At 45.3% G+C, this 12,313-nt stretch overlaps 1 protein-coding gene across 7 annotated transcripts in view; it reads left to right on the forward strand.

Moving 5' to 3' along the window:
- The window catches only part of LOC121002128 (nucleotide-binding oligomerization domain-containing protein 1-like), a 95,284-nt gene extending 85,757 nt beyond the window's left edge, over positions 1–9,527 (forward strand). For all 7 annotated transcript variants that reach the window (XM_040433453.1, XM_040433451.1, XM_040433450.1 and 4 more), the window contains 3 exons: positions 75–158; positions 8,012–8,095; positions 9,210–9,527. In XM_040433453.1, coding sequence (XP_040289387.1) covers positions 75–158; positions 8,012–8,095; positions 9,210–9,285 — 244 coding nt within the window. In that variant the 3' untranslated portion in view covers positions 9,286–9,527. The remainder of the gene's footprint in view (positions 1–74; positions 159–8,011; positions 8,096–9,209) is intronic.
- The last annotated feature ends 2,786 nt before the right edge of the window (positions 9,528–12,313 follow it).

Below are 12,313 nucleotides of genomic sequence, written 5' to 3' on the forward strand. Positions count from 1 at the left end.
TTGTAGTTTGAGCTATGATGCTGTTTGTGTTGAAATAAATGTTATTTTTTGTGATTTCTTAATGATTTTTGTAGGTTGACAGAGAACAGCATCACAGATGAGGCAACCAAGAGCTTTGCAGAAATGCTGAAAGTGAATAAGACTCTTAAACAACTGTGGTAAGATCATATATAGTAATGTCTGACATAGATGTTTCCACTGTTAGTGCCCCCCAGAGGCGGATTTGGATTAGCCATAGACCTTACAGGGAAATTTTCCCGCGGGCCGATGTCCAAGGGGCCACCCAAGCCCCCATCTCTGCTGCTGGCTGGGTACATACTAAGCTATCAGTGCTAGTTAACTCTGTGAGAATCAGGTACGTATGTACCCAGCCAGCGACATGCCCTCCTGAAATCAACTATGCCCCGCATCTCGCCTCCTAAGCACCCTGCTCCATATCATAATCAGAGACAACAGTAAGAAAAGGAGAGAAAATAGCCTTTTGGGGAAATATATTGTGTGGTAATGTGGTATGTGTTATTTTGCGCTATGGTATTAATGACCCCTCTACTTTTCTTGCCCTGCCTCCTATCAATTTAGACCCTCCTACAATATGGGGCTAATTATATATTTTTTTCCAGGGCTACTTTAGGTTCTCAATCCACCCCTGAGTGCCCCCATAACATGCACCATTTTACATATCACATTAGTGTGCACAGCAGGGCAGAAAATATGAAGATGGAGGTTCACGTGACCCCAGGCAGGGCCGTAGCAGGAGGGATGATATGAACCTATGTCCTAGGCTTCTCAGGGTAGTTATTTGTGTACTATGGGGGAGATTTATCATCTCCCTTGTGCCTGAAAAGTGGCATTAAAAAGTCCTAAACTATTGGAGTAATTTACTATCCAGAAATACGCCTATATTAGGTGTATTTCTGGCGCAGATTGCAGCGCAAAGGTTATTTGCGCCGCAATCTGTGACTTTCCCCCACTCAGGGGCCAGGTCTAAAAAAGTGGGTGTGGTGTGGGCAGAGAAGGGAAGGCTTACATTTAGACTGGCGCTGGATCCGCCGAAGTTATGTAGAGGCCGGGGCTTAGCAAGGGTAGGAAGGGGATAACAAAGTTATATTCCTTTACACCAGTTTTCTGGCGTAAATGAAACCAGAAATTGATAGCAAATCTGAGCTGTCGTAGATTGGAGCACAGACTGCACGTGGGTTTCACCTAATACTGTATATGACAAGGCCTGCACTTTGTCATAAGATATGCGGATTGTTCATCGGTGCAGGAGTACCGGTCTTGATAAATCTCCACCTATGTGTCTTTTACAGTCACATATATATGGACTCTGCTGCACTGCACATCATTTTAAAGAGAAAGCACTTTTTATGTGCAGTTTTTCCCCCAAAAAACTGTTGTACAGCTTCTTCAATTGATAAATGTACAAGTGTTTTTTTCCAGCATCAGCAGTAGCCTATATTTTGGCCACAGATGTTGTGCAATTGGGCCACTTTTTACAAAAACCTGTTGCAGAGTTTCTACAATTAAGGGTACTTTCACACTAGCGTTGTGAGAATCCGGCAGGCAGTTCCGTTGCTGCAAGCTGCAGTATTTACTCCGGTCAAATTCCGTACAAGGGACTGAATGGAAGACATCCTGCTGCATACTGAACGGATTGCTTTCCATTCAGAATGCATTGGGACAAAACTGATGCATTTTTTTTCCGGTATTGAGACCCTTTACTGGATTTCAATACCGGAAAAGAATAACGCTAGTGTGAAAGTACCCTAATAAGTGTACAATTGATGTAATTTCCAGTGTCATCGCCAGCGTACATATTTGCTACAGAATGTGACAAATTGCACATGGCAAAAAAACTGTTGAAAATGTTATTACAAAAAAATTATATTTAGAACAGACCTAAGGGGCTGTTCACATCACATTTTTGTTTACCATATACATTGGGGAAAAATGGATGTATAATTGTAGTACATTATGCTTTCCCATCCTGCAGAATCCAGCAAAAAACATTAACAGATAAGTTTTTTTTTTTTTTTTACAACTGAACCCTATAGTAGACTGTGAAAAAGATACAGCGGCTCACCCCTTCTCCGTATGGATAAGGTGCTCACCCTCCGGTCCTACCCTCAGGACCTACAAAGAGCAAATGAGGTGTAAGCAAATGTGAAGGGGCACACTCAGAAGGGAAACACAGTCGTGGATATAATATAGTAGTTTAATGCTTTAAAAACACACCCCTAAAAATAATATAAAACATACATAAAAACGCACATCAATCGTATAGATAACGTTGTGTGCACAATCCTGCACAATAAACATACAGTGGACACGTGCTAAATAGCTTGCATGATCTCTGAGACAATATCCCAATCAGAGTCCTAATTCCATATAGTATAAATGGTGCTGATATAGCAATGGCACTATGGCCAAATCCAGATAGAGCAGTAGTAGTAATAGTACAACCCAGTACCAGTGTCCGGTAATGTGAGCGTTCAATAGTGTATAGCAGTTACTATTGCTTCACAGTGGGACTGATGATGAGATTACTTACAGTCTCTTGCAACTTGTAATGCTCAAATACGAGCCCGATCTTACCCCTCTTCACTGCCTAACCGCAGCGCTGTTCCCAGGTAGCCGTACACTCGCAGCGTCCCACGTGGTGTACTCGGCCGTGCGTGGCGTCCCACGTGACCTGGTTGCCTAGGGTACCGGATGGACGCTCAGCTGACGTCACTGCTGTGCGACTATAACTCCAGTTCTATGATGAAAGTAAATCTCGTACGCTTGTATCCTTTGATGTCGGGCTTCCTTATTCTTTCTGTGAATCCACGCTCACTCTGCAATGCCAGACGCGTTTCAGGGTCTTACGCCCCTTCCTCAGTGGCCAACCGAGTGAGTGGATTCTCACTCCTTATAAATGGAATTTTCTTACCCACAATCCCAGTTTTCTGTGCATGTCCTAATATGCGGGATGGATTGGATTGCTATCTCTTTATGTTATCATGCATGCCATAAAAATTAAAATGTACTTAAATGAAGTTATAATAATAAATACATAAACCCACATACATAAATCAAGATAAAAACTGTTTGTGGAGAAGACTGCAAGGTCAGGCAATCATTATGAAGGCAACTGCATCAAAAACGCATCAATGTGAATTGCGTTTTATGTGCGGTTTATGGTCTGTTCGTCATAATCCATCATCTTTCCTCCAACAATCCCTTTGTAGATCAGTATAGTGTTCATCAGAACCCAGTGATGGATTATATCCTTTGACTGCTGTTATTGTGGCTCCGCTTAGCCACAATAACAGCAGTCAAAGGATATAATCCATCACTGGGTTCTGATGAACACTATACTGATCTACAAAGGGATTGTTGGAGGAAAGATGACGGATTATGATGAATTTGGCCATAGTGCCATTGCTATATCAGCACCATTTATACTATCTCGAATTAGGACTCTGATTGGGATATTGTCTCAGAGATCATGCAAGCTATTTAGCACGTGTCCACTGTATGTTTATTGTGCAGGATTGTGCACACAACGTTATCTATACGATTGATGTGCGTTTTTATGTATGTTTTATATTATTTTTAGGGGTGTGTTTTTAAAGCATTAAACTACTATATTATATCCACCACTGTGTTTCCCTTCTGAGTGTGCCCCTTCACATTTGCTTACACCTCATTTGCTATAGTAGACTGTGTTGATGCAGGCTCAAAAGCTGCCAGGCCTAAGGCAAGCTCAGGTGGTGGGAGTTGTGGTAGAAATGATGTGATTGTTGCTGGTGGGGGCTCTGTGTGGATATCTCCCTTGTGGTAATTATTCTCAACAGTGTCGGCTGTTATTGTATAGGACTCTGTCGTCGTTACGTACCTCGTACCATTTGCACTGGTACAATTATTAGATGCACAAATATATTTAGGCTTGCATAAATGCTGATATTAATCTCTGTATGTTGTATTGGAAGTTTATTATCATATGGGTAATGCTAGGTAGTAACAGCCTGTTACTGTGTGGACCCCGCAGTGGACATTTAGGAAGTGTCTTTTAATAGTAACTTCTGTAATTTATATATATATATATATATATATATATATATATATATATATATATATATATAGTTTTTATCAGTTCTATTAATTTTGAAATAAAATCTCAGTAATATATGCAAAATGTTGCGCTTTTTTTAGGATTAGCATGTTATTAAAATACTCTGTTCTGCATAATCTTTAACAGCCAGTCCTATTTGTTCACTCTTTAGATAGGAACTAAGAAGTACACATCTCTTATGTAGTTGATTTCTACATTGTTCCAAAATTTCTTATCATGTCCTTTGAAAACATTATAGAACAATGCAAAGTGAGAGGTTCTTGACATGGTATTAATGTATTATTGTGATCTGTAGGATATGAGCATGGACAGACTCTTTTCTGTACTTTTTTCATGTTTTTTTTCTGTGCTTTTCTTACCTATTTTTTTTTCCCTCTGAATATCTTCATTTGACAGCTGACCCCCCAAAAAATAAAAAATATATATATACTAGCAGAAGGACCCGGCTTCGCACGGGTACATTTAATCTATTTCATTTAATGTTTGTGTGTGTCATTAAAAGATATCGACAGTATCCACTATATCCCTTTAACAGTGACCTCCACAGCGGCCTGCCCCCTTAACAGTAACATCCACGGTGCCCTTCCCTTTAATATTGACCTCCACAGCGGCTGCCCCTTTATTAGTGACCTCCACAGTACCCAGTCTCGTTAACAGTGATTTCCACAATTACCCGCCCCTTAACAGTGACCTCCACAGAGCTCCGTTCCAATAAAAAGTGACCTCCGCAACACCCCACCCCCTTAACAGTGACTTCTACAGCACCCCGCCCCTTAACACTGACCTCCATAGCGGATCGTCCCCTTAACTGTGACCTCCACCATTTCCGGCCCCCTTAACAGAGACTTCCACAGCGCTCGCCCCTTTAACAGTGACCTCCACAGCATCCGGCCCCTTTAACAGTGACCTTCACAGCATCCTGCCCCCTTAACAGTGACCTCCACAGCAGCCCATCCTTTTAACAGTGACCTCCACAGCGGCCGCCCCTTTATTAGTGGTCACAGTACCCCATCTCCTTAACAGTGATTTCCACGACACCCCGTCCCCCTTAACACTGACCTCCATAGTGGACCGTCCCCTTAATTGTGACTTCCACAGTAGCCTGCCCCTAGGGTGGCCAGAGGTCTGGTTTTAGGCCGGATAGTCGGGCTTTCAGACTCCCTGTCCTCCGTCTGGCTCAGGGCCTAGACAGACACTGGGATGTCCTTTTGAACAGCTCACTCTCAGACAGCAGCAGTGTACTGTCTGAGCGTGAGCTGCAGGGAGAAAGTCCCCCCCCCCCCCCCCACCACTGCAGCTGACAGAAGTTGATCTTTACCTTCATTTTTTCAATCTTCGTCGGCTATGGTGTGGGAGGGCACGTGACCTAACCAGGTTGGGGGTGTGGCTTAGCGGGACCTGGGGGACGGGGTTTCTAAGTTCGTCTTTTGAGGGTGGCCTGAATGGCCACCCTACCTGCCTCTGAACTGGGACCTTTACAGCACTCCGCTCCCTTAACAGTGTCATCCACAGCACCCTGCCTCTTTAAAGGAAATCTGTCACCAGGATAATCACTATTGAAGTAAAGTCACGGCCTAATAGCACTTAGTACCTTATTTCCAGATGTTCCTTTGTTCCAGCAATAGATGTTTTCTATCTTCTGAAAATCCAGTTTATTTGGTATGCAAATGAGCCAGAAAGGTGCCCAGAGGGGCGTCACTCTTGCAGGAAGGAGCCCAGGCACGCCCTCATGCTGGGAGCAGGTAAAAGGGGGGCAGAGTTATGGCTTGAATGTGATGTAGGAGGGGTGGGTGGACACATTGTGGCAGGGGGCATGCTTCCTGCAAGAGTGATGCCCCTCTGGGCACCTTACTGGCTCATATGCATACCAAATAAACTGGATTTTCAGAGGATAAAAAACATCTGTTGCTGCAACAAAGGCACATCTGGAAATAAGGTACTAAGTGCTATTAGTTCAATAACGATTATCCTGATGACAGATTTCCCTAAGGCTCAGTTCAGACCTGAGCGTTTTACAGCGCGTTCCTACGCGCTGTAAAACGCTCAACAAGGAGAAACCAATGCTTCCCTATGGGAATGGTTCTCACCTGGGCGTTTTACAGCGCGCATGATCGCGCTGTAAAACGCCCGACGCTCAAACAAGTACAGGAGCGTTTTTTTGGGCGCTTGTCGCGCGTTCCCGTACATAGACTTTCGGGAACGCGCGACACTGTGTGTACGCTTGTCTCTGTATGCGCGATTGTAAACGCCCGTACAATCGCGCATACAGAGCGCTCCTTTCAGAACGCTCAGGTCTGAACTGAGCCTTAAGGCTGACCTACAGCAGTGAAGAAAAATAGCTGGGTTCTTATGGAAACCTGGTGTAAAACTGTGTGTATGTGGAGACTAAGGGCCTGCAAGCTTCTATTGGCTAATAAGTGTCATGTGACCAGGCTTCTATTGGCTAATTCATTTCTTGGGAATATCTCAGGAACTGCACGTGCTAGAGAGCTGAGACCCGGTCTAAAACCTTCCCGGACACCTGATGTACCTGTGTGCCAAATTTTGTGATTGTAAATGCGACTGTGCGGATTTCTTTAGTGGACATACATACACACACACATACATACTCAGCTTTATATATTAGATATTAGGACAATATTTTTCCATGTAGGAAAATTGACTTTTGTAGATGTTAGGCTACTTTCACACTAGCGTTGTCACGAGGGTATCAAGAGCCACGTCTGACTCCGTTATACCCGGGGTCAGGAAGTCGCAGCGGGTGGCTGCGCGCTCTATATCTAAAGATCACGGTGTTTCTTAGTTATTGTTTTCTGTGTTTGCCTTGCTATCCTTTTTGTCTCTCTCAGGGATCCGTAGCTTCTCCTCCTCAGCTGTTTCTTGTCTGCCACTCCCTACCTCCTTATATTCTCCCCTCACACTTCTCTAGTTGCCAGTTATAGAGCTTCCTGCCTGGACATCTATACTGACCCACTGGAGTGGTTAATCCTGGTTGTTGTTCCTGTGTGCTACCCTCCGGATCCCTGTTTGGCTTATTGTTGTCTCTTGTTGTCGCCCACCTTGGAATATATGTTGAGTCTGTGTTGTCTGTCCTCCCCTTGGTGTTTTCCCTTAGAGTTAGTGGTGCGGACTAGTGTTCCCATCGCCCTGTTCACTACCTAGGGCTCAGCTCAGGGAAAGCCAGGGCTTTAGGCACGTGATCGGCGTACGGGTGAGGAACCCGTCTAGGGACGTCAGGGCAGCCAGGTGCCAGCCGCCAGGTGAGTCAGGGGTCACCATCTTCCCTCTCACTTGGGCAGGGCCTTCCTCGTTCCCTCCCTCTGTGTCACGTATGTGATAGCCACGCCGACCGTGATAAGCGTTCGGGGCTCCGCTTGTGAGTTCCGTTTGAAGGCTCTCACAAGCGGCCCCGAACGGATCCGTCCAGCCCTAATGCATTCTGAGTGGATGCGGATCTGCTCAGAATGCATCAGTTTGGCACCGTTTGTCCTCCGCTCCGCTCAGCAGGCGGACACCTGAACGCCAGGGTGTCCGCCTGGCCGTGCGGACGCAAACGGATCCGTCCAGACTTACAATGTAAGTCAATGGGGACGGATCCGTTTGAAGTTGACACAGTATGGCTCAATTTTCAAACGGATCCGTCCCCCATTGACTTTCAATGTAAAGTCAAAACGGATCCGTTTGCATTATCATGAACAAAACAAAAAATATATATATATATATTTTTTTTTTGTTCATGGTAATGCAAACGGATCCGTTCTGAACGGATCCAAGCGTTTGCATTATAGGTGCGGATCCGTCTGTGCAGGTGTGAAACACAGGTGTGAAAGTAGCCTAAGTTCACCTAATTTAATGTCTTCCTCTTACTGTGTTCACCATTTTTGTGCACTACAGGCTAAATCAAAACCACATCACCAACTATGGAGCCAACATCCTGGCAGAAGCCCTGGGTTATAACACCAATATAGAGGAGATATGGCAAGTATTAAACGTGAAAACCTAACTAGACAAATGCTAAACAAGTTTTCTTCACTTTGATGTAACTGTCCTCCTTTTATAGGATATACATTCAAAAACATTTATGATTGATAATGGTCTGGTTGACTACATGTATCAGATACCATACTGCACAGGAGACATCCAAGTCTCATATCTGGCAGCAATTCGTGTATTTAGAAGATGACTACAGTTATTGGGGGTCATTTACTAAAGGCTGACATTTCACATGCCAGTCTTCGTAAAAACCCTGCTGGCAAAAGATCAGACCGATTTATTAAGAGGCACTTGCCTTCTATACATTTTGTCCCATTGTCTGCTGTCAATGTGCTTAAACAGAAATGTACTCTAGCCAGGAGCTAGGGTAGATTTCTGGGGTAATGTGCACATGTTTTCTGCTCTACATGTTGCTAAATGTGTCAGAAAAAGCCGCTTGTGTCAAACTTTGTGACTCTATGTCAGGTGACCAAATTTAAACTATTTAGATTCTGCTTACTTCTTATACTATGATGTGACACCCTCACCACTTTTCCAAAAAGTGGGCGGGGTGTGAATGGGAGGACACAGGCCATGGACGGAACTCCACGGCCTGCCTCAACAACATGTGCACCATAAACTGGGCCTATGGCCCACCTTCTCCCATCCACACCTTATCCACTTTTTGCAAATGTAGCAAGGATATCAGAATGAGCTAAAACAAAGTTGCAAATTTTGTCACAAAACATCACCCCCATTGTCTATTATGTTCTTATGGAATACCACATGTTCTTCTTATGGAATACCACATGTTCTTCTTATGGAATACCACATTTTAATACTTCAGTTTTTGCTTTCTTTTTATACTATGCTGTGGCTATTAAACCACTTCAGGATTAGGCCTGTTTTTTGGTTTTCACTTTTCTTCCTTCCTGCCTTCTAAGAGCCTTAACTTTTTTTACTTTTAAAATGACATGACATACCAATGATGTTTATTTTTTATTCTGTATTTTAGATGTAAAACTGGGAAAGGAGGATTATTTTAATTTTTTATGTAATTTTATTTTTATTAACGTTAACTTTTTTTTACTTTAATTTAATAAGATGCCATTTCTTTCAGTTTACAGAAAAACCTTCTCAACCTTGATAAGAAGGAACCTTTTCAGATGGACTCAAGGATAAGAATAAGAACCTGATTCCATAATGAAGAACCTGAAGATTGAAAGGGACAGAGGAAATTGCAGGCGCTCACTCCTGTTACACTTTACTAGTCATGAAAATATGCTATGCAGCATGATGCTTTTACAATGTTACATGAAAAACACTAAGGGGATCAGTTTTATGTCAGTTTAAAGTCTGGCTTTGCTTTGGGTGCCTACACCAAATGTATGAACTGGTGCACCTTATTATATGGCGTGAGTGTAAATTGTTATACACCTTTAGGCCTCATGCACACGACCGTATTTTTTTGCGGTCCGCAAAAACGGGTTCCGTTTTGCCGTGATCCGTGACCGTTTTTTCGTCTGTGGGTCTTCCTTGATTTTTGGAGGATCCACGGACATGAAAAAAAAGTCGTTTTGGTGTCTGCCTGGCCGTGCGGAGCCAAACGGATCCGTCCTGAATTACAATGCAAGTCAATGGGGACGGATCCGTTTGACGTTGACACAATATGGTGCCATTTCAAACGGATCCGTCCCTATTGACTTTCAATGTAAAGTCAGGAGTCCCTATTATACCATCGGATCGGAGTTTTCTCCAATCCGATGGTATATTTTAACTTGAAGCGTCCCCATCACCATGGGAACGCCTCTATGTTAGAATATACCGTCGGATTTGAGTTACATCGTGAAACTCAAATCCGACAGTATATTCTAACACAGAGGCGTTCCCATGGTGATGGGGACGCTTCAGGTTAGAATATACTAAAATAACTGTGTACACAGTGCAGTTTCTAGGTAAAATTTCTCTCAGGGCGAGTGTCAAAAAAACTCCCCCCCCCCCCGCCTCAAAACTGCTCGATGAAATAAGTGTCTCCCCATTGTAAAAAATGTGGAACCACATTGCACGGACGGTCACAGTGACGCACTGTCCCACAGACTCAGGCTCTCACTCACAGCAGGCTTCTTTCTCAGCACTGCTCCGGGCGGTAACAGGCATGCAGTGCGGGCGGCGGTGCTCACCTCACTACTGTACGTCACGCAGTGCGTGAGGTACAGTGAGTGAGCGCCGCCGCCCGCACTGCCTGCCTATGGGGGGACATTATTTTTAATAAGGATCACTATGGACATTATTTAGAATGGAGGCTGCTGTGGGTGTCATTATAACTGTATAATGTCTGATAGGCCTAGTCCTGAGCTGAGTTATATTACCCTGCCCTGTATAATAATGTACCCTGATACCCCTTAGTTATATTACTCCAGCGGGGTAATATAACTAAGGGGTATCAGGGATGGGTACATTATTATACAGGGCATGGGCAGGGTAATATAACTCAGCTCAGGACTAGGCCTATCAGACATTATACAGTTATAATGAGTAATGACACCAACAGCAACCTCCATTCTAAATAATGTCCATAGTGATCCTTATTAAACTTAATGTCCTCCACAGTGACAGTGGCCCCCATTTTCATGTCTCCCACAGTGGCCCCCCCATTGTAATTAATGCCCCCCCATTGTAATTAATTCCCCCCCCATTGTAATTAATGCCCCCCCAGACCATCACTCGCCTCACAGCAGGCATCAGCACTGCTCAGGGCGGGCGGTAACTGGCAGGCAGTGCGGCGCTCACTGTATGTCACGCGCCTGCGCCGCCTAGTGGGAGGAGCAAGCGCGTGACGTCACTCTGAAGAGTGAGAGGACTCGGCACTCGGGCGCAGGTCAGGCGAGATGTCAGAGGGAGGGAGCCAGGGCGCACGGCCGAGAAACTACAAGAGGGCGCCCCCCTTCTGACAGCGCCCCGGGCGGCCGCCCGTCCCTAGAAACGGCACTGTGTGTACATGACTGCCCCCTGCTGCCTGGCAGGTGCTGCCAGGCAGCAGGGGGCAGCCCAGCCCCCCTGTAGTTAACACATTGGTGGCCAGTGCGGCCGGCCCCACCCTCCCTCCCCTGTAGTTAACTCATTGGTGGCCAGTGGGCCCCCCTCCCTCCCCTGTAGTTAACTCATTGGTGGCCAGTGGGCCCCCCTCCCCTGTAGTTAACTCATTGGTGGCCAGTGCGGCCGGCCCCCCTCCCTCCCCTGTAGTTAACTCATTGGATGCTAGTGGGCCCCCCTCCCTCCCCTGTAGTTAACTCATTGGTGGCCAGTGCGGCCGGCCCCCTTCCCCTGTAGTTAACTCGGTGGTGGCCAGTGGGCCCCTCCTCCCTCCCCTGTAGTTAACTCGTTGGTGGCCAGTGGGCCTTCTCCCCTCCCAATTAAAATCTCCCCCCTATCATTGGTGGCAGCGGAGTGTACCGATCGGAGTCCCAGTTTAATCGCTGGGGCTCCGATCGGTAACCATGGCAACCAGGACGCTACTGCAGTCCCGGTTGCCATGGTTACTTAGCAATTTGTAGAACCGTTATACTTACCGTTATAGGTAAGTGACCGTTATAGAACCGTTATAGGTAAGTGACGTCCCGCCGGGAGCTCCTCCTACTGGTAAGTGACATGACCTGTCAGGCAGCAGGGTGCAGTCATGTACACAGTTCTTTTAGTATATTCTAACCTGAAGCGTCCCCATCACCATGGGAACGCCTCTGTGTTAGAATATACTGTCGGTTCTGAGTTTTCACGAAGTGAAAACTCAGCTATGAAAAAGCTTTTATGCAGACGGATCTTCGGATCCGTCTGTATAAAAACTAACCTACGGCCACGGATCACGGATGCCAATCTTGTGTGCATCCGTGTTCTTTCACGGACCCATTGACTTGAATGGGTCCGTGAACCGTTGTCCGTCAAAAAAATAGGACAGGTCATATTTTTTTGACGGACAGGATACACGGATCACGGTCTCGGCTGCAAAACGGTGCATTTTCCGATGGGTCCTCGAAAAAAAACGGAAAACGGCACAACGGCCACGGATGCACACAACGGTCGTGTGCAGGAGGCCTTAGGTGTAAAAGTAAACCAGGAGGTTGCCTGGCATGAGTTGCGACTTTTGCAAAAGTCACACATAGTAAATGATCCATAATCCAGGTCTAATCTCACTTTCAGCTGTTAAACATGGACCACTGTCAAAAGTGG

The sequence above is a fragment of the Bufo bufo genome, chromosome 5 (genome assembly GCF_905171765.1).
Source record: "Bufo bufo chromosome 5, aBufBuf1.1, whole genome shotgun sequence".
Lineage (NCBI taxonomy): Eukaryota > Metazoa > Chordata > Amphibia > Anura > Bufonidae > Bufo > Bufo bufo.